General features: G+C 50.4%; 1 protein-coding gene across 1 annotated transcript; it reads left to right on the top strand.

Moving 5' to 3' along the window:
• Window positions 1–365: 365 nt before the first annotated feature.
• Window positions 366–18,689, top strand: LOC138806588 (aldehyde dehydrogenase, mitochondrial). Its single transcript, XM_069992012.1, has 13 exons — window positions 366–577; window positions 6,522–6,626; window positions 7,564–7,704; window positions 8,532–8,611; window positions 11,178–11,289; window positions 11,642–11,770; window positions 12,053–12,166; window positions 12,833–12,935; window positions 13,268–13,452; window positions 14,484–14,648; window positions 15,235–15,392; window positions 17,043–17,157; window positions 18,338–18,689. The coding sequence occupies exons 1-13, from the start codon at window positions 452–454 to the stop codon at window positions 18,368–18,370; spliced, it is 1,566 nt and encodes a 521-aa protein (XP_069848113.1). The 5' UTR covers window positions 366–451; the 3' UTR covers window positions 18,371–18,689.
• Window positions 18,690–25,256: the final 6,567 nt, after the last annotated feature.

Raw genomic sequence — 25,256 nt, 5'->3', positions numbered from 1 at the left:
GGCGTTTCTAAGGATCCGGGTCAAACCAGCGCTTCTTCCCCCAACCTCCACCTCTCAGCCTTTTGCACTGCTTCTCCTCCCTCGAGGCCGGCAGGCCCTCCGTTCCTCCCCTGCCTTAGCCCAGCTGGCCCGCCTGGCATCCCTGCGGCCAGCCCAGGAGCCGGAGGCTCAAGTGCAGGTCTGTCGGTACCCGCGGTTCGCGAACAAGCGCGCGAGGCGGGAAGGGGGAGGGGCGTTCGGCCGAGGGGAATCCTTCCTTCCAGGCCCGCCTGCCCATTGGTGGGAACGTCCCCAGGTCCGGCCCGTCCATTGGTGGGCGCGAGGCGGGCGGGGTCTCCGCCGCGGGGCTCCTTGCACCTCGGCCTCCGCACAGTCCGTCCTGCGCAGGCATCCACGCCGCGCTCCGCTCCGTCCCGGCCCCGCGCCTGCACCGTCCGCGCCCCACCGCAGCATGTTGCGCGCCGCCGCGCTCCTCGCAGCCCGCCTCGGGCCCCGCCCCAGCCTCCGCTCGCTATCGGCCGCCGCCTCCCAGGCGGTGCCGGCCCCGAACCAGCAGCCCGAGGTCTTCTACAACCAGGTGAGCTCCGCCGCAGGCCGGGTGCGAAGGCCGTGGGCCGGGGCCTCCGCTTACCCACCGAGGGTCCCCGGGCCACGGCCCCGAGTGCAGCCCGGCTTTGGGGGTTGCAGCCTCGTAGGCCCCGAGCGCCGTGCGGGCCCCACCGTTATTCAGACGGGCCGGCCGCCCTGGCAGGAACTTGCCCCACTTCTACCCAGGGAAGTTCAGAAGGATCTGCGAGGAAAGCAGCGGCGGGGTCCCCTCGAGCCTGCGGCCGGCCAGGGGCGCCCCCTCCTGACCAGGCACCCCCCCCCCCCGTTTCTTGCTCAGCCAGAATTTTGGAGTATGTTTTGAACCTCTGAGTTTGGGTAAACGTTATGAAACAGTTCGTTTTGTTTATGCAACAAGTACAAGCTGGCTGTTCTCCTGAGCTTGGGTTTCCTCTCCCTCCCTCCCTCTCTGCCTCCCTCTCTCCCTCTCCCTTGCTCTCTCTCCGCTTTTTCTCTCTTTCCCTCCCTCTGTGTGTGTGTTGTTTGTAACAGTACTGGGCTTTGAACTTGTCAGGCAGGCACTCCACCATCTGAGTCATGCTTCCATCACTTGTGCTGGTTACTTTTGAGGAAGGGTCTTATTTAAATGTTCAGGCCGGCCTGGATGGGTTCCTGTTCATGCTTTCCTGTAGCTGGGGTAACCGGTATACACTAAGTCCCTGCCATTGGTTGTTTCTGCAGGTGCTTGCTTTGCTTCCAGAGGGCATTTTGGGAGATATTATTCTTTAAACTCGAACCTCTCCTGGATTGGCAGGGGTTAGTGACAAGCACACTCTCTCTTTGTGTATCAGTACTGTACTGGCCTTGAATTTAGGGCCTTAGGCTCTGGCTTGGCTTTTCCCATTTAAGGCTGCCACTGATTGTCACATCCCCACTTTTAGCTTTTTTTTTTTTTTTTAATGGTTCATTGGAGATAAGAGTCTCATCAACTTTCCTGTCTGGGCTGGCTTCAAACCATGATCCACAGATCTCAACCTCCTGAGTAACTAGGATTACAAGTGTGGAGCTTGAACTCTGGGCCTGGGCACTGTTACTGAGCTCTTCAGCTCAAGGATAGCGCTGTACCACTTGAGCCACAGTGTCACTTCTGGTTTTCTGGTGGTTACCTGGAGATGTCTCATGGACTTTCCTGCCTGGGCTGGCTTTGAACCGTGATCCTCATATCTCAGCCTCCTCAGTAACTAGGATTACAGGCGTGAGCGACCTGTGCTCAGCTTTTGTTTGTTTTTTTAATGGCTTTCAGAGCCTTCTATTACCTGCTCAGAATCCACAGGACAACCCTGACTTACAGATGCCTGGGCTGTAATGTATGTGATACTGGGTCAAGCTGAATCCTGAACATGTGTGTTATGGACATGCGTATGTATTCCCTGTTCCCTTAACCACAGTTTTTGGTCACTTGTCTCTCATGCCTGCTCAGAGGACTTCCGTCTGCATCCTTCCCCTTCTTTCCACTTACAACTCTGTCAGCGAGGGGTTGTTGCTATAATCATGTCAGGAGAGAAAGCAGAGGCTCAGCAGCCATGTCATGTGAATTTTGAATTTCTAGGTGGGAAACAAGCTTCTGCCCAGCTCTGCCCAGGCTGCCCGCACCGTTACTAGCTGCCACACCGCCTTGTGACTGTGCTGTTGTTCACACGTATTTACATAGCAAAATATAAGACATAGCCAGTACTTACATAGTTACAAATACATAAACATTTGAAGTCTGTGCTGTTCATGTTTATATTCCCAGCCCTGAGCTTGGCATGGAAATACTGTTATATAAATATTGATGAGTGTCTGATGGTTGCCTTTTATGTAATTGTGTCTATGATTTTGTGTTGTAGGAGCCAAGAAAAAGGTCACTTAATGGGCGCCTAGTATTTTTTCAGGGAAAGGCAAACATGAGAAAGTACCTGGGAGTTTGCAGGGGCAGGAGGCGGGAACACATGGGCGGGTTAGAATTCAAGTGGGAGAGGCATGAGCAGATTAGAGCTGCATATTTGGCACAGTAGTTGTAATCCTCCCATCCTGGGAGTAATGAAATTGCAGCAATAGGCCTGGGAATGTGGCTTGGTGATAAAGTGCTTGCCTACCATGCATGAAACCCTGGGTTTTGATTCCTCACTATTATATAAACACAAAAGGCCAGAAGTGGCACTGTGGCTCAAGTGCTAGAGTGCTAGCCTTGAGCAAAAAGAAGTTCAGGGACAGTGCCCAGGCCCTGAATTCAGGCTCTAGATCTGGCAAAAAAAAAAAAAAAAAAGGAAAAAAGAAAAAAAAGAAAGGAAGGAAGGAAGGAACTTGTAGGAATACGAAACTGCTGAGCCAGATAGAGGGTGAAGAAGGGGAGTGCTGGGGTTAGGTGTCAGAATATCACTAGCAAGTTTGGGGAGTTGGCTGCCCTTGGCCTTGATCACAAACTTATCCAAGATTCTGGATGATGATTGCCACTTAAAAGCTGTCAGGAATCATCCCATGCTGGAAACACCTAAGTATTTGCTCACTCCCAAGTAAGGAACTTGGATTTCCTAATAAACAAACCCTAATTCTTTTTTTTTTTTTTTTTTTTTGGTGGGTCGTGGGGCTTGAACTCTGGGTCTGGGTGCTGTCCCTGAGCTCTTTAGCTCAAAGCGAGAGTGCTCTACCACGTGAGCCACAGCACCACTTCCAGTTTTCTGGTGGCTCTTTGGAGGTAAGAGTCCATGAACTTTCTTGTCTGGGCTGGCTTTGAAGCATGATTCTCAGCTCTCAGCCTCTCAGTTAGCTAGGATTACAGGTGTGAACCACCAGTGCTTGACTCTTGAACCACCTTAAGTCACTGCTACTGAACATTGTCTGATTTCACTGGGGACTCTGGGCAGATGGTGCCTCCTTGTTGTACTGGGATGAGGGGCAGTGGCTGGAATATCTTCTTTCCCATCTGGGTTGTGCTCTCCCCCCAGGGTCCAGCTGTCCTGGTCACTGCCCTGCTGACCTTGCCCAACTCCTGAGTCCTCCCTCCCCTGTTTCCCCCAGCCACCACCACTGACTCCTAATCTCTACGTGCACCTTGTTATCTGTAATCTGCTGGGCCAGGAAATAAACTGCAGCAAGGAATCATGCGTCCTTTACCTCAGCAATTCAGAGTTTCACACAGTGACCTGCCCTGAACAAAAATGCCTGTAAGTCGGAACTGGCTACTGCCAGGGGCACTGTCTTCAAGGTGCATTTTTAGGATGTGGGTAGGTGAACTGTGGTCTGTGTATGCAGGGAGGAATCTAGGCAGGGGGGTCTGCCTGTGACATAATGCCCAGAATAATCTGTGGTTGAGAGTAGGCCCCGTGGATGCTTCTGTCTCGCCCCTGACTCCAGCAGCAAGTGCGACCAGGGCTACCAGGGCTGTGGCCATGCTTGGCGGCCACAGGGGCCCTTCCTGCTGTCACTCCTCAGGCAGCCCCCACCCCCTGCACCATCCCACCCCTCTGTCTTGCGTCCAGCCCGTTCCTCACTCCTCACTTGCTTCTGGTTTACTCCCTCCTCTCCTGGAATCTAGCCAAGCAGCCAGGACTTTGCTGTTTTTCCAGGGCAGTGGTTCTCAGTAAAAGCACAGGGTAAGAATCTACTTTGATAATACCAACTGTGTATTTATGGAAGTGCAGAGATTAGAGCTTGTTGATGGAAACTTTTCATGTTTTACCAGTATCCAGGTTCCATCTGTCAGTTCCCAAGGCTCTGCTTCTAGAGCAATGTTGAAAGAGGAAATGTGAGCTGGGGGCTCCTCCCCAAGCCCGAGAAGGGTGACTGAATGTAACATGTTATGTAAGTGAGGCCTGTATTGCAGCCAGGAAGTTTTAAAACATCTGGCCTGGCCAGATATCTCTGCTCTCATGTCTTTTCAAACTGTCCTCACGTGGTGTGGAGCCGCTGCAGGAGCTTGTGCGGAGAGCCCTGCCTGCCTCCCCACTGAATCCAGCCACAGACCCCTGGGGCAAACCCTCATTACCTTACTAGCTGAGATGGGAAGACACAGTCACTCCTCAACAGTGACAGCTAATTCAGGGCTTGTAACCCTTCTAGGGCCTGGAGGGAATCTTCTAGAAGGGGAAGGCCACTAGCTAGATTGCCCACTTCCTTTTCTTCCTTCCTCATCTTTGCAAATGACCCATGAACATGGAAAGAGGCAGGTGGAGATCTGACCCTTGCTCTCAGGGATCTTAGGTCAGAGCTGCAGGATGCAGAGTCATGGAACAGGGCCCCTGAGCCAGGTCCTGGCCTAGGAATCCTCACACAAGTCCCCACAAGTACTGGTTCAAACCCAGATCTGTCTGGCTCTGATGGTGCTTTTTACAACATCAGATGAAAGTGGGGAGCAATCTGAAAAGGTGGGGTTGTAGGAATGAGAGCCCCAATCTCTGGAAGGCAGTGTGAACTGTGATTAGAGGCTAGGTTGATATCATGCAAAGAGCACAGGCCTTGGAGCCCCACAGCCTGGGTTTAAATCCTGTATGACTTTAAACCAGTGGCCTTCCCTATGGAGAGAATGAAGTTTGTCTTCTGTGAGGTTTGATGGGAACCCTTCAAACACCCACAACTCTGGGCACAGGGGCTGTTTACGGCATACAGGTAGCAGGAGGAGGGGAGGGGAGGGGAGGCAACATGACCAGCCAAATCTCTTCCTGCCACCTCCCCTTCCGATTTTCTTTGATGCTTTGCAGCAGTTGGTGTGAGGCTGGGCCCTGGGCCGGTGCTGAGGGTAGAGATCGGAGCAGATGCCCGGCTAGGGCCACCCAGTGCCTGTGCTAACCTGCTTCACCAAAGCATCTTCTGGAGTACCAGTTCCAGGCTTCACTTCTCTCCGCACCACCCCAGCAGGTGCTGTCTCGTGGCTCCAGGCCTGAGCTCTGTAGCCACACCTGTTCCCCCTCCCTGGAACTGCACAGGTGTCACTGCCTGATAATCACATGCCTAATTAATTAAAGATTAATGCTGACTAATAAAGCACACAGTTGCCAAAGTCTGGTTAACATTTATGCCCGGATCTGTGACTGAGTGCACAGAGTGCTCTGTGGCACGAGGGTGGTGTGGGATGGAGCAGAAACACCAAGTTGCATTCTGGTAAAATGACCTGCGCCAGCTCCTTCCCTCACCACTCCTTCCTGGGACCCAGGAACTGTCATCACAGCCGACACTTCCCCCCTCCTGGTGGAGAGGTGAGGCCTCCTCTTGGTGACAAAACCCAGAACAGAGAAGCCTGAGTCATCCAGCTCCAACTCCAGCCCTTTTTCGCTCTGGTTATTTTTAAGATTGTATCTTGATTTTTGCCTGTCTGGACTGCTATTGTCCTATTTACACATTTCACTGCTGTTGGGACGACAGGGGCATGCTATTGGTTGCAATGGGGTTTGGAGGACTTTTTGCTTTGAATCACAATCTTCCCAATCTCCACCTCCAGATAGGTCATGTGACTTTTAGGCTGGGCTCAGGAAGCCTTTAAGCTTTACGTGGGTCTCTCAGGACACTGTGGAGAGGCCCATTGCCACGGAGTAGCCAGAAAAGAATGAGCACACCAAGCAGGCTGGAAGTAAGGCACCATGTGGTGACTTGCTACCACCCACATCCAGCTTGGGTGGCCCTGGCCTAGCTCTTTGGACTGCAGCCCTCCCAGCAGATCCTAAAGAGGGGACATAACTCAGAGATTAGACACCACCTAAGCCACTGAGTTTGGGGGTGATCAGTTTCACAGCAGACGATCAATGGCACCACTGGAAACACGAAGAAGCCAAGGTGCTGAAGGTCAGGAGACTTACCCAAAGTCACATGGCAGAGTGGGCATTCCAGAGTGGACTGTCTCCTGCAGGCTTGTGAGGTGATCCACAGTTCTCTGCATGTGTTCTTCCTGATGTCTTTTTTCTTTTGACATCTCAGTACCAGGCTCTTCGTTCTCATTGTAGATCTTCATAAACAATGAATGGCATGACTCCGTCAGCAAGAAAACCTTCCCCACCGTCAATCCGTCCACGGGAGAGGTCATCTGTCAGGTAGCAGAAGGGAACAAGGTAAGAACTGGGGACTCATGGCAGTGTGAGCAAGGTTTCACTATTCATTCTGTGTGCGTCTGAATGGCTGAAACTTTTACTATCTACATACTATTGCATTCATTGTTTTAAAAGGCCAATTAAACATTTTGAGTGAATGAAATAAAGAAATTCCTGCTTCAAAACAAAGGTGCTAGATTGCATCTAGCCTCTGTAATTAATACACGGGTGGAGTGTCAAGAAAGGAGTGTCAAGAAAGGCTGATGCACAGCAGATGGAGTCTGGCTGGACAGAATTTGGGTCTTGAATGATAACAGCTCTGGGACTAGTCTGCAAGATGCATATTCACATAGATATCTATATAGATAGTCATTAGACATGAAAATGTGATAGTGCTCAGAAATTAGTTTAATAGTAAAATTATTTTTGAAATAATTTAAAACGTTAAAAACAGTTCAAGAATATTTCCTGCCCTCTGCATGAAAACAGTTCTGGGCACTTATCACATGAGGCCTTGCTTCTTTTGCTGAACACAAATGCAAGTACTCTTCTGGGCAGTCTTTTGCATATAAATAAGAAGTCTGTGCACACCTGCCTCCTGAGTGCCATCCTGTACTTGTGGAAGGAGAGGGAAGCTGGTCAGGCTGGCTTTGCTGGGGAATGCTGCATCACAGAAGGAATGGCTTCTTGCTGGGCCTGACTCCTTAGGAAGCAGGAAAAGTGGCCCAGTTTTAAGCTCTGACCCCTGGGTGTCTCTTTCTCCAAAGCTCCTGCAGGGGGGGATGAGAAGTGCAAATGCACCTTTGATGAGGAGAGAAAAGGGCATGAGACTCAGCCTGGTCACTGGATCTGTTTTAGGGTGGTTTTCCATGCTAGCCTGTACTGACAGCCATCTGGGCAGTATTCCAGGCACTTGCTGCAGAGAAGGCCTGAGATGTCTCGGTGGGTTGTTTTGCAGGAAGACGTGGACAAGGCAGTGAAGGCTGCCCGGGCCGCCTTCCAGCTGGGCTCTCCCTGGCGCCGCATGGATGCCTCTGACAGGGGCCGGCTGCTGTACCGCCTGGCCGATCTGATCGAGCGGGACAGGACCTATCTGGCGGTGAGTCCTCAGCCTCCTGCTGTTTCCACACGGGAAGGGATGGAGCAGGTGTGGAAAGCCAGAGGCCATGCTGCTGACATGTGGATTAGGCCGGACACCTTTGGTAAACATCCCTGGACCAACCAGAGGAACTCCTCCCTCTGTCCCTGAAGCAGTGGACAGGAAACTGGGAAGGGGTGAGGAGCTATGTTGGAGAGACTGTCAGGATGTGTCACCTCTCCTGGGGACCCAGGATCCCTCTGCACGGTCACTCTCTCCCTGGCCACTAGAGACAAGAAACCAGGAGGCAGATCCCTTCCCCTCAACAATCCATTCTGCACACAGCAACCAGAGTGGGTCCTCCGCAAGGCACATTAGTTGCCTGTGAGGTGTCATGTACCGTTAGGACTCTGCACATGGTCTACATGACCTGAGAAGTACGGGAGGTTTCCCTTACTCATACAGCTCTGCTCTGCTCACAGGCTGCCTTTGAGTACTGACACCCAGTTGTCCTTGAGCACCAGGGCCTTTGCACACATACTTCCTTCTGGCGGGGCATGGTGCACTTCAGCACCACGTGTGCTGTCCCCTTGCCCAGCTGTCTTAGGTTGGCCTTGCTCAGATGGAGTTGGCAGTCTTTTTAGCATTAACACATGTGATGGGTGGATTATGTCATTATTCTCCATCTCTGCTCTGAAAACCCTGTGCCCTGGACATTCAGTGCCCCAAGTACATTCTTACTCTGTTCTCCTGGTCCATCAGTCCAGGCCACCGTGCCATTGGTCAGTCCATTCGCTTTGTTCCATTCTGGCACCAACTTGTCCCTGCTGACCTTGATCTCTCACCAGGCTTTGGAGACCCTGGACAACGGCAAGCCCTACATCATCTCCTACCTGGTGGATCTGGACATGGTCCTGAAATGTCTCCGGTATGGGCTCAGGATTCCAGTTCTTTATTCAGGTTGTTGCCAAAAGGCAGGGAGGGAGGGAGGTTGGAGGAAGATACAGAATCAGCAAAATGCCAGAGGATCACAGGACTTGGAGAAGCTGATAGACTCCTCACTCTGCTCACAATTGTAACGAGTTGTGGGTATCTTCTCTTTTTTCGTGAGTCACTTTTGGTAACTTGTGTCTGTGTTATCTAGGCTTGTCTAATTCATTGGGCAACATACAGTTCATCCTTTTCAGCCCTTTCTAGCACTGTAAAATTGGAAGCATTATCTCCATTTCCATTTCTGATTTTAGTTATTTCCCTCTTTTCTTTTTTTTTGGTCGGTTGTGGGGCTTGAACTCTGGGTGTGGGCGCTGTCCCTGTGCTCTTCAGCTCAAGGCGAGCGCTCTACCACTTGAGCCACAGTGCCACTTCCGGTTTTCTAGTGGTTTATTGGAGATAAGAGTCTCATGGAAGCCGGGCACTGATGGCTCACGCCTGTCATCCTAGCTACTCAGGAGGCTGAGATCTGAGGATTGCTGTTCAAAGCCAGCCCGAGCAGGAAAGTCTGTGAGACTCTTATCTCCAATAAACCACTAGAAAACCGGAAGTGGTGCTATGGCTCAAGTGGTAGAGCACTCGCCCTAAGCTGAAGAGAGAGTGCAGGGACAGAGCCCAAGCCCAGAGTTCAAGCCCCACGACCGACCAAAAAAAAAAAAAAAAAACAAGTCTCACGGACTTTCCTGCTGGGCTGGCTTTGAACCACAATCCTCAGATCTCAGCCTCCTGAGTAGCTAGGATTACAGGCTTGAGACACCAGTGACCAGCTTTCCCTCTTTTCTTAGTCCAGCTAAAGGCTTGTCAATTTGTCTACTTTTTTTTTCTGTTCTCTATTTCATCTCTCTGGTCTATTTTCTGCTGTTCCTTTTCTTTTGCTAGCTTTGGGTTTCGTCTAATCATAAATGTCTTACTGACAAAGGACAGAAGCTTCAGGAGAGTTCTTGCAGCTGCCGGTAACAGCAATTCAGCCCAGCATAGGCAATCCTTAGAGCCCCTGAGTCTCAAAAACAAAAGGCCTTTGGGTGTCTCTCACTCTGTGTTCCCTTGCTTCATTCTTCTCTCCTAGTATGGTATCCTTTAGGGCCGGTGTTTGTGTTGGAACTGTCTAAGATGCAGTCTCTCAGTCCTAATGTCATGTTCCTGTGGGAGGGACCACGGTTGGCCGGCTTAGAGTATGGCCGGTGCGGGCAAGGCCGACAGGGCAGTGTGCAGATAGTGGCTGCTTCCCTAGGACATGTGGGCAGAGATAGTGGGGGAGGATCCAGTGCCCAGCCAGGGCCAGCATGTCCCCAGGAGACTGTGGGCAAGACAGAGGCATTGTAGGTGCTCCTAGCACCTAGTGGGGAGGGCCGGAGAAGCTGCTAAGCTTTCTGCTGCACACAGGACAAGCTCCACCGCAAGGGCTTTCCCAGCCCTGGAGGTGAGGAAGAGCACCCTGAAGGTTAGAGCAGGGCAAAGCTGGGTGAAACTCAGTGCCGTTCTCTTTTCTGAGCTTAGCATTCTTCCCCTACCAACTGAAGACCCCATGTGAGCTTTGCCGACCAGCTGAGTGTAGAGCTGAGCCGCAGAGCAGTAGAGGAAGGAGGCGCCCACCACTCCACTGGGCAGACCAGCAACTCCCTGGCTGTTTTTCCCACAGGGTCACACACCCAGTGTTCCAGCCTGGTCACCTGTGGTTTTTGGTTTACCATGCCAGACGATGCTTAATTCTGAGGTCCTCCTTTGAGCCCCATGCTTCACCTTCCTGCCTCTTCCTGTCCAACTTCCCACACAGTGGGATATGTAGCTCGTTTCCCCCCCAAGCTCTGATTACCTTGCTTTTCCATCACCCGAGGTAGCACCCAGGAGGTGGGGCCCAGCTGGGATTTGTGTTTTCCTGTGCCTGTCCAGTCTTAGAAATACTATGAGTACAGGAAGTGCCTCCATTTCAGGGGTCTTCGACTGTGCCCCAGGTATGGCCTGAGGTTCTGTGGTGCTCACCTGCAGTGCTGGGCAGGCCCAATGGTCACCATATAGTAATACGTGTGCACAGCCTGGATTGAGTGGGTTGGAAGGGGTCCCTGGAGCTGACACTTCTTACGAGTACCGCAGGGGTTCTGAGGCCTCAACTCACAGAGTGAGTGGGTCACTGACCCTGCCAGTTGTCCAGGATCATCTGGGGATAAACAGAATGTAAGGGCAGTTATCAAAAAAAACCCACTTGAAGACGTGTGGAGGTGGTCATGCCTGTAATCCTAGCTCCACAGGAAGTTGAGATCTGAGGATTTCTGTTCCAAGGCAGCCGAGGCAGATAAAACCTTGAGACTCTTGTTCCAGTTAATTGGAAAAAGCCATGGCGGCTTGGCTGGCTCAGGTTATAGAGAACCAGCAGTGAACAAAAAAGCCAGTGCTAACATACACGTAGACACGTATGATCCCCCTCACCCTGACCAAATTGGGTCTTTCTGTAGGGAACTATGGGGTCCTCAGCATTGACTAAAATTTGGACTTTTCTTTTTCCAAAGTTATTATGCCGGCTGGGCTGATAAGTATCACGGGAAAACCATTCCCATTGATGGAGACTTCTTTAGCTACACGCGCCATGAGCCTGTTGGGGTTTGTGGCCAAATCATTCCGGTGAGTGCCAGCTCCCCAGAGGTCATGGAGAGGGTGAGGCTGGCTATATACAGAGGGTCTGCAGGTGGCATTAGAAGGCGGCTGGGCAGTGGCTGAGAATGTGGGCTTTGACAACCCTACCCAGGGGCCTTGGGAAATCATTCATGTCCCTACCGTCTGCTCAGGGATGTATGAAGGGCTCAGCATGGTACCGAGGGTGGAAAATCAGTGCACTCACTGTTGTGTCACTTGCTCTGTTTTGGAGAACGTGGGCTTCAGAGGGCTCTGCTGCCTGTTCTTGGCGGCATGTTCTGCCATCTGGCGCGGTTCCTTGAAGTGGGCTTAGCTTTTGGCTGGCTGTTGTTTTGGGCAGTGGAACTTCCCCCTCCTGATGCAAGCATGGAAACTGGGTCCGGCCTTGGCGACTGGAAATGTGGTTGTGATGAAGGTTGCTGAGCAGACCCCGCTCACTGCCCTCTACGTGGCCAACCTGATCAAGGAGGTATGCCACCTGCTTCTGCCCTGACCACTAAATACCCTTACAGGAGTTCATGAACACGATTCTCACCTGAGCTGCTTAGGTAGGGGCACTCCCCAGGCACTACCCCACCCACAAAGCTGGCTTCTGTAGGAAGAGTGAGAGCTCAAGGCCACCCATGGCTGTGTAGGGAGAACCTGCGCATGTGTGTTCCCGTCTTGGCCTCTGGGAAGGGCAGGGGTTTGTCCTGCTCAGGCCCTGGGGGCAGGAGGATGCTGCCCGGGGTCTCCTGGCTTCTGTCTGCAGGCTGGCTTCCCACCTGGTGTGGTCAACATTGTTCCTGGCTTTGGCCCCACAGCAGGGGCGGCTATTGCCTCCCACGAAGATGTGGACAAAGTGGCATTCACAGGGTCTACAGAGGTGAGCTGCTCCCTGACCTCATGTTCTCTCCTGGTGGCTCCATCATCCTTACAGGAGCTTCGGAGAGGAGGGGCCCTGGGGCATCCTCGGTCAGTTTCTGTCAGGCCCCCCTCTGCTGGCTCCAGTGAACCCGTGTCCCAGGCGTGACATGGCAGGGCTGAGCCCTCTGTGGTCTCTGGGCCACTCCCGCTGCTGTCGGGAGGGGCTGTCCCCTTGGGGAATAAGGACTGGCTGACCTCTTGAGGTCCAGGGCTGGCCACCTCAGGCACCTTCAGCAGTACTGTTGGCATGGGCTTCGGAAGGCACAGGCTCAAGTCCTGGCCTTGCTCTTGTGACTAGGGGTGACTGAAGCTCTGTTCAGCTCCTTGAGAACAAAGTGGTGCCCTCGGCACTCAGTGGCGGCGTAGTGGGAAGGTGGCAGGCTCTGGAGCAGCACTCACTTGCCATGCACCCTTGGGACAGCCATCTAAACCCTCCACATGCCCCTCTGTAAAATGGGGAGTGAACCTACAGAGTTGAAGTGCCTTGCTGGGTGGCTGGTTGAGTGTGGCCCGGCTGGCGTGTGTGCAGGGCAGCAGGGAGGCCTGCTGCTGTGGTGACTTCCTTGAGCTGGGGTTCTCCATCTGTCTCCTTCTCCTGACGAGAGCCTGTTTCTGTGACCTCCAGGTTGGCCATCTGATCCAGACTGCTGCAGGGAGCAGCAACCTCAAGAGAGTGACCCTGGAACTGGGGGGCAAGAGCCCCAACATCATCATGTCAGATGCTGACAGTAAGCCAGGGGCCTACAGTGATGGCGGGCTTGATCCCCTCCCATGATCCTCTGCTTCAGCCCACCCTCACCCTGGTCCACTCACGTCTATAGGCCACTTGGGCCTCCATTGCTTCCTTTGTTCTGGTGCTGCCCACAAACTCTTAGACTTTCCCTCCCCGCAAGGGCTCCTCCTCTTGCCTGTCCCCCGGCCCATTCCCAGGCTCCCAGATGGAGAGAAGCTCTGCCTTGTGCTGGCCTAATGCTGGGCGAATGCACTGCCTGGGTGGGCGATGCTGGAGCCAGGGCCTGCCTTCTCATCCTCACCATCCTGTCCCGTCCCCTCTCCACAGTGGACTGGGCTGTGGAGCAGGCCCACTTTGCCCTGTTCTTCAACCAGGGCCAGTGCTGCTGTGCTGGCTCACGGACTTTCGTGCAGGAGGACGTGTACGCAGAGTTTGTGGAGCGCAGCGTTGCCCGGGCCAAGTCTCGGGTGGTTGGAAACCCCTTTGACAGCCGGACCGAGCAGGGACCACAGGTGAGTCTGGCAGCTCTAGGTGGGCCTGAATGTCCGGAGCCAGAAGAGGTGCAAAAAGCACACTGGCTCAGTCAGGTGGGGCTGCTTCAAGTCTCACCTCTACACATACCTTCAATTTGTCCTTCTGGTGTGAGCACAAGACCCCTGTTACGGTTTCCCATTTTTGCTCTTTTTTGCCATACTGTGGTTTGAATTTAAAACCTTACACTTGCCAGCTAGGTGCTCTACCACTTGAGCCATGCCCCCAACTCTTTCACTTACTATTTTTCAGTTAGAGTCTCATATTTGTTCTGGAACCAGCCAAAGTCTGTGATCCTCTTGTTTTCTACCCTTTCAGAGTTGCATCACAGGTGCACACCACACTTGGCTCAAAGGTTGAGTGGGGTCTTTGTTTTTTTGCCTGGCCTGGTCTTAAACTGTAATCCTCTGATCTCTGCCTCCTGAGTGGCTGGGATCATAGGTATACATCACCATGCACGGCCTTATTTTCCACATTTTGGAGGCCTCATAAATCTGGGCAAGGGAGCTATAGCCACATGGGAAGATAGGAAGGCTGCCCCGTGGAATGGGGCTGTAAGCCTTCTCTTTTTCTTTATCGCGTCTACAGAGATACAAGCACACATCAGAGTATGCCATTTTAAGTGTATAATTCATGAATTTTTTAAAAAACAGTATATTCTCCATTATATTTATTGCTACTGTATTTTTTCATCCTCACTTTGGTGCTCTTGATTGTACTTTTTAGGACAAGGTCTTGCTAGGTAGATAGGCAACTTGCCATTCTCCGAATGCTGCTCCAGAGTGCTGGGACTACAGGCATGTGTGCTGCCCCACCCTGTCAAAACAGTGAGCTTAATACACATTGCTTATGGCAAATGAGATTGAATTTTGTGTATTGTTTCCGGGCCCTGTGTTTCCTCTTTAGCTCTTGTTACCTCAAGTTCTTGGTCCATTTCTCCGCACCCTCACTGCCTGTGTGTTTACAAAGCCCAGGAGAGTCTGGCATCTCGGTGTTGTGCTTTCTCTCACAGGTGGATGAAACTCAATTTCACAAGATCCTTGGCTATATCAAGTCAGGAAAGCAAGAGGGAGCGAAGCTCCTGTGTGGTGGGGGCGCAGCTGCTGATCGTGGCTATTTCATCCAGCCCACTGTGTTTGGAGACGTGCAAGACGGCATGACCATCGCCAAGGAGGAGGTCAGCAGCCAGGGCACTTCAGGGAGGAGAGGGGATAGCCTGGCATGGTCAGGCCAGACATTGGCTCTGGAATGACTTGAGGATAGAACAACTTAAAGTTCCCACTCGATAGCACTCTCTTGATGGCCAGCACTCTTGGAGAACACCTGACTTCCTGAGTCTAGTAAGGTTGTCTCCTGGCCCTTCCTGAGGCCTTGCTATAGCAGGATGAAGCATTAGACCCCGGCTGACTCCCTGCTTGGTGCTTGCCGAGATTGGGAGGCAGCATTTCTGTCTACTCTTTTATACTCCCAGCACGTGTGTCTTGGTTTCTAAATGTCATGAAATGAGCCAGAGCTTGAGGGAAATGGACCTTTCTGGGACTGGGGGAGGAAAGTGCAAGTGAAGCCCGCACCACGTGGAAGGAGGGCACCACACTTCGTTTGTAGCCGTCTCTTTGGTGTCCTGTCTGTGTCTGGTGCATTCACTAAATTTGGTAGACTGCCAGTTAGGTATGGAGACGTGTCCTGCCTTTGCCATCACTGCACAGCGCTGAGGCTGGCAAGCAGGTGCCTCCATGCAGCCCACACTCACACTCCCCTTTCAGATCTTTGGCCCAGTGATGCAGATCCTGAAGTTCAAGACCATTGAGGAGGTTGTTGCCAGAGCCAACAATTCCAAGTATGGGCTGGCTGCAGCTGTCTTCACGAAGGACCTGGACAAGGCCAGTTACCTGTCCCAAGCCCTCCAAGCAGGCACTGTGTGGTAAGAGCCTCCTGGGAGTCCCCGCAGATGTTTCTAGAGCCCCGATCTTCTAGACTCCGTTTCCTCTGAGTCAGGAAGCTTCCAGCCCCCCTCTCCCCTAGGACCGAGCTCCTTCCTCTGGTAGCAGTGTCCTTGAAGTTCTCCTAAGGCATCCAGCACTGACTGGACGGACCCCTGGCCTGACGAGCCTGCAGTGCTGACCTTAGAGCTTAGCACATTCCAAACTCACTGGGATGGCTGTCAGTTGAAAACAAAACTAACCAAGAAGAGAGGTGGGCACAGGAGACTGATGTCTGAGGATTGTGGTCTGAAGCCAGCCCAGACAGGAAAGCCCACGAGACTCTCTCTTATCTCCAATTAACTACCAGAAAACTGGAAGTGGAGCTGTGGCTCAAAGTGGTAGAGTGCTAGCCTTGAGCACAAACACTCTAGGACAGCACCCGGGCCCTGAGTTCAAGCCCCAAGATCAACAACAAAAAAAAAAAACAAAAAACTGAGGTTGAGGAGAAATTAGAACCTCATACATCCCTTGTAGGGTAGGGGTAATGCAATTAGTGGGGAATAGTTTAGTAGATCCTCAAAAAGTCTAGTGTAGACTTTACCACGTGACCCACTGATTCTATACTTAGGTACATACCTGAGGAAGAAAACACAATTGTACAAAAACACGCATGTAAGGCTGGCATAATGGCTTATGCCTGTAATCCCAACTATGTGGGAGGATGGAAGGATTGTAGTCTAAAGTGCAAGATGCTATCTGAAAAATAAAGTGAAAGGGAAGGGGATGTGGCTTAAGAGGCAGAGCACTTGCCTAAGAAGGGAGAAACCCTGAGTTCAAACCTCATACTACCCAAACCCAGTAACAAATGTCCATCAGTGGATGAATGGATCAGAAAAATGTTGTCTACCTATAAGTGAAAAATGATTCAGCCGTGAAAAGGATTGAAACCAGGTGTCAGTGGCTCATCCCTATATTCCCAGTTTCATAAAAAGGTGAAATCTGGTAGGTTGTGGTTCAAAGCTAGCCTGAGTAGAAGAGTCCAAACTAGCAAAAAGCCGAGCTGGAGACATGGATCAAATGGTAGACTGCCAGTCAAGAAAGCAAGCTGAGTAAATCTAAGGCCCTGAATTCAAACCCCAGTACTGGGGAGAAAAGGGGAGGAATAAAATCCCGATGCATGCAAAGAGCATAGCTGAATCTTGAAAGCATGCTACTAAGTGACAGGAGTCATAAAATCTCTGGACTCAAGCCAGCCCATGAGGACAGGAAGTGGACTAGTGCTGATCAGGGGCAGGGTGACAGGGAGGTGCTGCTTATTGGGCACAAGGATTCCTTTTAAGGTCAACAGAAATGTTGTGGGATTGGGCCGCAGTGATGGACACATCACAATGGAACCACTGTATACTTCAAAGTGAAAGTTAAGTTCAGTGTTTAAGTTGATAAAAGGAGGAAAGAAAAGCCTAGCAGCCAATGATTCGAAGTGATTACATCAAGTCTGAAGGTGTCACGTGGCACAGGTATGACATCCATCTGACCATACCGTGAAGGATGCTAATGCAGCAAGGCTCGGTAAGACTGTAGAGCCCTGCAGGATCCCAGGGCCAGGCACATCCCTGATCGAGGTCTCTGCCTCGCATTTCTACCTACAGGATCAACTGCTATGATGTATTTGGGGCCCAGTCCCCATTTGGTGGCTACAAGATGTCGGGGAGTGGCCGGGAGCTGGGCGAGTATGGCCTGCAGGCATACACTGAAGTAAAAACGGTGAGCACTGGGCCCCCTTGCGGTTCTCCATGTGTCCTTGGGCTGGAAGGCATCTGTGCTTGTTATGTCTCTCATTTTTTTTTTAATTTAATTTTATTTTATTTGAGAACATACTGTACAGAGGGGCTACAATTACATGGGCAGGATAATGCATACATTTCTTACCAAGCATTGCAGCCTCCTCCTTTGTTTACCCTTCACCTCCCTTCCCAGCCTCCCCCCTCCCCCCACACATGTCTCTCATTTTTAAGCCAGAGAAGCCACAAAAGAGGTTAAGAGCTCAGTAGACAGAAGCAGCGAGGAAAACTTGAGTAAAAATTAGCCTGGTGGCAATGAGAACCTAGGCTGTACCACAGCCACCGAAGACTTGGTTTTGCAATTTCACTGACTGGAACACAGCCCGAGAAGCCAACCTGAAACTCAAAGAATGTGGTGGTTCCATGTGTCGGTAACCACCAGAGCGCTCTTGGAGGAACGCCATCCCAGCCCACAGCCAGGCCTTCCCCATCCCCGCCCCATCCAGAATTTGTGCTTTATCCAAACTGCAAACCTGTAGCAAGATGGCAGGTGGGTGGGAAGCTGGCCCAGGGTTCCAGAGGTGACCTTGGACAGGAAGCCTGATTCAGTGAAGAGACAGTCTGAAATCTTGGGTGTGATGTTGAGGATATATAAGGACCTGATTGACAAGGTAGGCTTAAGCTGTTATGTGAGCTGGAAGAGTAGGTTCTTCGAACAAGGGAGGAATTTCACCATGCCTGACTGGAGGCAGTGCTCTCCATTTTCCAGACAAGGAAATATGCCACATCATCACCCAGATACAGCGCAGATCTTCTACTTTCCCACTCAATAGACTGTGAGGCCTGCACGCTTGTGCAGATGCATTTGCTTTGCAGAGAGCGCAGGGAGGTGGGTCTGGTTTTCCGAGGCCTGGATCATTCCTTGTTTGGGAGGCTTTGTCTTTCATCCCCTGTGACAATCAAATATGTCCCCTGGGGGGGCCTGATCACTGTTGGCTGAGAACCACTGGTTCAGGGGGAGAGGGGATGACATCCCACAGAGCAGAGCCCTGCAAGTTCTGCCATGGGTGGGCTGGCATTCTACCATGAGAACACCTAGCTCCCCAGCCGTGCACACACCAGGAGCATGGAGGTTTAAACATTCCTTTCTGTCCCCACTGCAGGTCACCATCAAAGTGCCTCAGAAGAACTCATAAACAACCGTGCCAGCTTCCTTCCTTCTCCAGTGCCAGAAAGCCTCACAGGCCCAGCTGGAAAGCCCAGGAAAACCACCTCTGCAGGCTGCAAGTCTCAAGGGAGAAACCTCTCCTACAAAATCTGTTGGGTCAAGAAAGTCTCAGGATTTGAATTGAAAAACAGGGTGGGTTATTCAGGTGAAGCCCATGTGGAAAGCTTCCCCCCTTAAATTAGTAGACATTAGTTATATGGGGCTAGGGGAATTGTGTTGTGACTTGTGGCAAGCGTTCAGGGTGGTTTCTTTCAAAAATATATTCAAATGTTTTCTTTCTGCTGTAACTTGTCTGTCTGGGGGAGAAAGTCATTGTTTCTAGTTGTATGAGCATTGAGGGGACACTAGCACCTTGCTTTTGTGTCCTGGCCTAAAACTTGTTAAAAAACAAAGCCACTGTGGGTAACTGCGAACTGGTAAAATGCCAACACAGGAGACAGAGTGGGAAGCCAGGTGCATTTGTTGTGCTTGAGTGAGAACAGGTACGTACTTTCTGGAACCAGATCTCCTGAGTTGCCTTCCTTTAGTCAGAGGTCCTGGTAAATGAGTTACGAGTGTTCTTTAGCAACTGTTAATCAAAATGGGATCGGTGAGGGCTGGGAATGTGGCTTAGTGGTCGAATGCTCACCTAGCATGCATGAAGCCTTGGGTTCGATTCCCTAGTACTGTAAGGTTTTAGGCGAAGAAAGACAATGCAGAAGGAGGTAAAGGTGATGAAAGGAAAGTTTTACTGAGGTACTCCTTGGTTGGGATCAGAGAGGTCATGCTGGGTCTAATTAAGGCTGGGTTTATATGGTTGGGGGGTGCGGAACATTTAGCCAGGGGGATTTTTAGTAAAGAAGTGTTTTTCTCAGCTGCCTGTTCCCTCCAGGGGCTGACAAGTACCACATAAACAAAAGCCGTAAGTGGTAGAGCGCTAGCCTTGAGCACAGACAGGCTTAGGGACAGAGCTCAGGCCATGAGTTCAAGCCCCAGGACTGAAAAAAAAAAAAAAGGGGATCAGTGAGGTGAAATGCAGGTTATGATGTTTGTGATGGGGGAAGGGAAGGTGAGACTCCTTTGAGAACAGAAGGAAATTTGCCCTGTCCTGAGAAAATCACAGCCCAGTGTGATTTCTGCACATGCCTGGGGTAGACAGATGACGCTCACTAGTTGGACCCTAGTCTTTCACCTAGGGTAAGACATCTAGGTAAGGCATCCCTATTCCACTGGAGACTAACTTTACTTATATGATTAATAGATCACAAGTTTTTGTGGGAGTTGGTTGTGAGGCTTGAACTCAGGGCCTGGGCACTGTCCTTGAGCTCTTTTTGCTCAAGGCTAGTGCTCTAACACTTTGAGCCCCAGAGCCACTTCCAGTTTTCTGGTGATTAACTGGAAATAAGTGTCTGACAGAGTTTTCTGCCTGGGCTAGTTTTTTTTTTGTCGGTCGTGGGGCTTGAACTCTGGGCCTGGACGCTGTCCCTCAGCTCTTCAGCTCAAGGCGAGCGCTCTACCACTTGAGCTACAGCGCCACTTCCGGTTTTCTGGTGGTTTATTGGATATAGGAGTCTCACGGTCTTTCTTGCCGGGCTGGCTTTGAACCACGATCCTCAGATCTCAGCCTCCTGAGTAGCTAGGATTACAGACGTGAGCCACCAGCGCCTGGCCCTGGGCTAGTTTTGAACTGTGATACTCAAATCTCAGCCTCCTGAGTAGCTAGGATTAGTGAGCCACTAGTGCCTGGCTGTATCACAATTTTTGTCATACATATATGCATATATCCATACTGTTAACTCACCATTAAACTAATTTACCTTTTAGTCTCAACATATGAAAACACCTTATGCCCATACACAAAATTAAGAAAGAATTTAATTGCCTGAATCTACAGACAGCACCAACCAAACCCATATGTTACACAGACTGGAAAGGGAACCCAGGTCCGGGCAGGGTGACGGGATGGTTGGCCTTCAGCAATGTAAATACCTGTCAGTCTAAATTCCAAAGTGAAATGCGGAAGTCAGTCATGTAAAAGCTATGAATGAATACAGATGAACGATTTCAACTTGTTCACGAACCAGAGGACCAATAAGACTAGAGCAAGGCAAACGACCTTACTGAAAGATTGGGTGTGGCTGTGAAGGGATGGCAGGGAAAAGGTGACATCAGGTGACAAGCCTGGTTAACGGCTCCTGAGGCAAGATGCGGTCCGCTTGCATCTCCAGGGAGCGCAGACCTATACCGCAGTACCGATCATGCCACAGAATCTGATCTCTTAAATTCAGACGGTGGTACCATCTCCTACAGTAGGCTTGACAAGTCCTTTCTGTCAAAGGCTGAAGTGGAGAATGTGCAGGCAGATTGTGACATCGTTGCCAGCAAGGTGAGTGTAGTCAGAAACACACCATATACTTGAAATTGAGGAGAGTAAGCTGAAACGGTCTCAACACAGGCTATGTGAGACATATTAATCAACTCACATCGACATTTTATAATGTAGGCGTATAAAACATAAACACTGTATGTCCTGTCCCTCAGGTCTCACAAAAGCTGTGTCAGAAAGCCAAACAAACTCCTGGGAGAAAAGGAATATGGTCCCTCATTCCCAGTCTGGCTGTAGCGGTGGCTACCGCTTGATACCCAGCCTCAAAGCATTTCCATTTCCTGGCTCCACCCTTACTTGTCAGTGGGGCCCATTTTGTTTTTCTCTCCTGAGAAGAGCTAGCTTTCCTCACACACCTCCAGCCTCACCCCTGCTAGGCTCTCAAGTCTGCTAACAAGGATAAAGTGCTACACTAGCTAGCCCTGCCATCCATGCCACCTGGTTCAGCTGATGGGATGACCCCTATCCCCAAACACGTGCCCGAGGGGTGGGGTATAGTGAGGAACTTGACTGACAAGTGCCATGCCTCCTCCCCGCCCCCCCACTTGGCCCACAGGGAAGGTATGGGACCCTCCAAACAAAGCCAGATCTATGGCATGAAAAGGAGGAGAGAGAAACTGGGAGTTAGCTCCCTGCCGGCAGCTACACAGGACCTCTTTGGGGGCCAATCAGAAAAACAGAAATGTAATTCTTGTGCTCTCACTGTAAGAGAACCAGCTCTTTACATCAAGGAGTCACAAAGGAGATGCCAGCTATGAAGATTTGTCGGTCATACTGGCTTTGACATCCTAGACACCTTAATCCCCTGGGGCTATCAGTGACAGGAACCAAGTAGAACTTTAAGGAACTACCTGAAGTAAAAACAAAGTTCTCAGGTTATGAACAACCTAATCTCCCTGAGTTTTTGGATGTGGGTCAGTCACAGGAGTATTGGGTGAAAAGCTGCTATTTCTGGGGTTAACCCTGGTCAAGCCCCCAAGAGAAATATCTGGATTCTGGTTGAACAAAGGGCAGTGGGAGCTTTCTCTGCAGCTGCCTAAGTGTCAGCATCACCTTGTAGAATATACGTAGAACTATTGTGCTGTTCTCTCCAACAGCAGATACAACAGGCCTTCTTGCTGCAGACAATGCAATGAGGATCAAGAATTCAGGGTCAGCTCAAGGGATAGAGCATCTGCCTGGCAAGCTCAGGGACTGGGATTCAATTCCAAAACTGCATAAACAAATAAATACAAAATAAGAGGGAGCAGGCAGGGTATATACCTGAAGAAAAGAAAACAGGTACTCTAGCTCAACCTTAATGTCCACCAAGGGATGAATGGGTTAATGGCATGTAATAGAGCCGTACAATGGGATAATACCCAACTATAAGAAGGAATGAAGTTCTGACATGTTACGGTGTTGACCTTGAAAACACCATGCTCAGCGAATGAAGCCAAACACAAAAGGTCCTGTGTTGCACCAGGTGCTGGTGGCTCACACCTGTAATCCTAGCTACTCAAGAGGCTGAGATCTGAGGATTGTGCTATGAACTTAACCCAGGTTGAAAAGCTTGTGAGACTCATCTCTATTAACCACCAAGGATAGTAGACTGGAAGTATGGCTCAAGAGATAGGGTGTTAGCTTCAAGGGAAAAAGCTTAGTGGGAGCACAAAGCCCCGAGTTCAAGTTCTGACATATCACACAATGCCATTACATGAAATGTCCAGAAGAGGCAAATGTGCAAGCACGGAAAGCAGATTTTGGTGACTGCCAGGGGCTCACACATGGGGCAGATTATAGGCAGTGGGTGGCCTTTCAGGATCAGGAAAATGTTTGAAACTAAATACAGGAGGCGTAGTTCCTCAACACAGTGAGTGTACAAAAATTATTTCCTCTGAAACAGTGTCATGTTATGTCAAGTTCACTTCAATGTAAGAAAGTAATCTGATCATTATACATCATATACAGTTACTGAAATGCCTGTAGCTCACAAACAGGTTGCAATCATTACATACTAAATAAAATACATGTAAGTATCTAAATGAAACCACCCCTCTTTTCCCTCCTCAGCACTTCTGAAGTGTAAGTGCGCATGAGAAGCAATGCCGGGTATGGGAGGGCAGCAGGTCCGTCCTCACAATGGCTGCCCTGGGCTCCTAGGGGAACCAATACACCCACAAGCCCTGCAACAAGGTGTTCTTTCTCTTTCACACATCATGGGAGGACCAAAGCTACCTTCAGAAAGCTTGCCTCTGTTTTGAAATTATTTCAAACTTCCAGAGAAGTTGTAAGACTGGCACCACTCTCTCACGCTGCCCCGATTCACTTATTTCCTGTATCTGTCACACTTGATCTGTACCACTGCCCCCTCTACCCACTTTTGTGCCATGTTTTTTTCCTAGGTTCTGAGTGGGTTGTAGGCATCATGCTCAACCCACTGCTGAGTTTGGAAATTTATCTAAGACACTCCCCACAATAACCAGTTTACTTTCTAAACTTGGGGATTTAACTGAATCTGCCCTGACACAGTACTTAAGGCAGTGTGTGACAACACTGCAAACATCTGAGGAACAGGAGTATCCTGGGCCAATCAGGTAACATTTCCTGGTTTTAGGCTGTCCACACAGCTGATGGGCCCCTGTTGGGACATTTTCTACCAGCCCTTCTGGAGAAGGGGCCATGCACATGGTACTTCTGCTTCCAGGGCAGGGTGGACACCTGAATTTGACACTGTGTTGGGTGAGGTGGAATGGAGAAAGTCCTTGCAGTCTGGAATGGTAGATCAACCCTGCAGACTACAGAAAGCTGGCATGACAGCAGAAATGAAGGCCAATCGTGCTAGAAGAAATCTATTGCTGCATAACCAATGGCCACAAACTGCAGCTTTAAACAACCCACACTTATATTTTTTGTGGGTCAGAAATCCGCTGCAGCTCCAGCAATCCCTCCTCTGGGCATTTAGCTAAATGACCACAAACAAGACCATACTAAGGCTACCAGCACAACTATGTTTATCACAGCATTATTTACCAAAGCTAAGAAATGGAACCAATCCAGATGCCCCTCAGTAGATGAATGGATCAAGAAAATGTACTCAGGAGGCTGAGATCTGAGGATCGCGGTTCAAAGCCAGCCCGGACAGGAGAGACAGTGAGACTCCTATCTCCAATAAACCACTAGAAAATCAGAAGTGGCGCTGTAGCTCAAGTGGTAGAGCGCTCGCCTTGAGCTGAAGAGCTGAGGGACAGCGCCCAGGCCCAGAGTTCAAGCCCCATGACTGACAAAAAAAAAAAAAAAAAAGAAAATGTGATATGCTTGCCTTGCATGCATGAGGCCCTGTGTTCGACTCCTCAGCACCACATAAGCAGAAAAGGCCAGAAGTGGCACTGTGGCTTGAGTGGTAGAGCGCTAGCCTTGAGCTGAAGAGGTGAGGGACAGCGTCCAGGCCCCATGACCAGCCAAAAAACAAAACCCAACCAAACATATGACCACATAGGATGATGCTAAGCGAAATGAACTCCAAAACATGGACACAAGGTTTTTGTTGTTTCTTAATGTACTATGATTTTTTTGTTTCCTTTGTATGTTCTTCCCCCTATAGTATATCCTTTGTTGTTACTGTATTTGATTTTGGTACCCCGGTATCGTATATACGTTTATCTGAATTAGAGAAGGGAAGGAGAACAACAGAATGGTGAGACAAAGGACAAGGAGGAACCAATGCACCAATGCACAAGACAATATGCTGGAAACGATCTGTACAACTTGAGGGGAGGGTGGGAGAGGGGAGGGGAAATAGGAGAAAATTGAGGGAAGGGGTAACAAGGTTGACAAGAAATGTACTTATTACCTTATATAACTGAAATCACTCTGTACATCACCCTGACCAAAAAAAAAAAAAGTGCTGTGGCTTTGCTATGTGCTTAATAGTTTCCAACAAGGTCAGGGCTCAGTCACCTCAAAGCTCCACTTTGGAGTCCATTCATTGGATCCTGTAGGTTCAGGTACCACACACAGACTCCTCTACAGGGCAGTTCACAATACAACTAATATGGCGGTTAGCACACCTCAAGGAAGCAAAGAGAAGCCAGGCGCTGGTGGCTCACACCTGTAATCCTAGCTACTCAGGAGGCTGAGATCTGAGGATCGCGGTTCAAAGCCAGCCCGGGCAGGAGAGACCGTGAGACTCCTATCTCCAATAAATCACCAGAAAACCGGAAGTGGCACTGTAGCTCAAGTGGTAGAGCGCTCGCCTTGAGCTGAAGAGCTGAGGGACAGCACCCAGGCCCAGAGTTCAAGACCCACGACCGACAAAAAAAAAAAAAAGAAAGCAAAGAGAAGTCACAATTTGTCTATTTATTTTTTGTGTGCTGGTACTGGAGCTTGAACTCAGGGCCTTACACTCTTGCTCTATCACTTGAGCCACAGCTCCACTACTGGCTTTTTTGGCATTTAACTGGAGAGAAAAGTCTCATAGGTTTTCCTGCTTAGGATGGCTTTGAACAGT

This window comes from Dipodomys merriami, unplaced genomic scaffold, assembly GCF_024711535.1.
Source record: "Dipodomys merriami isolate MVZ:Mamm:240054 unplaced genomic scaffold, mDipMer1.0.p SCAF_400, whole genome shotgun sequence".
NCBI lineage: Eukaryota > Metazoa > Chordata > Mammalia > Rodentia > Heteromyidae > Dipodomys > Dipodomys merriami.
Note: the sequence above shows the minus strand (reverse complement) of the source record. Positions and strands in the feature narration are given on the sequence as shown.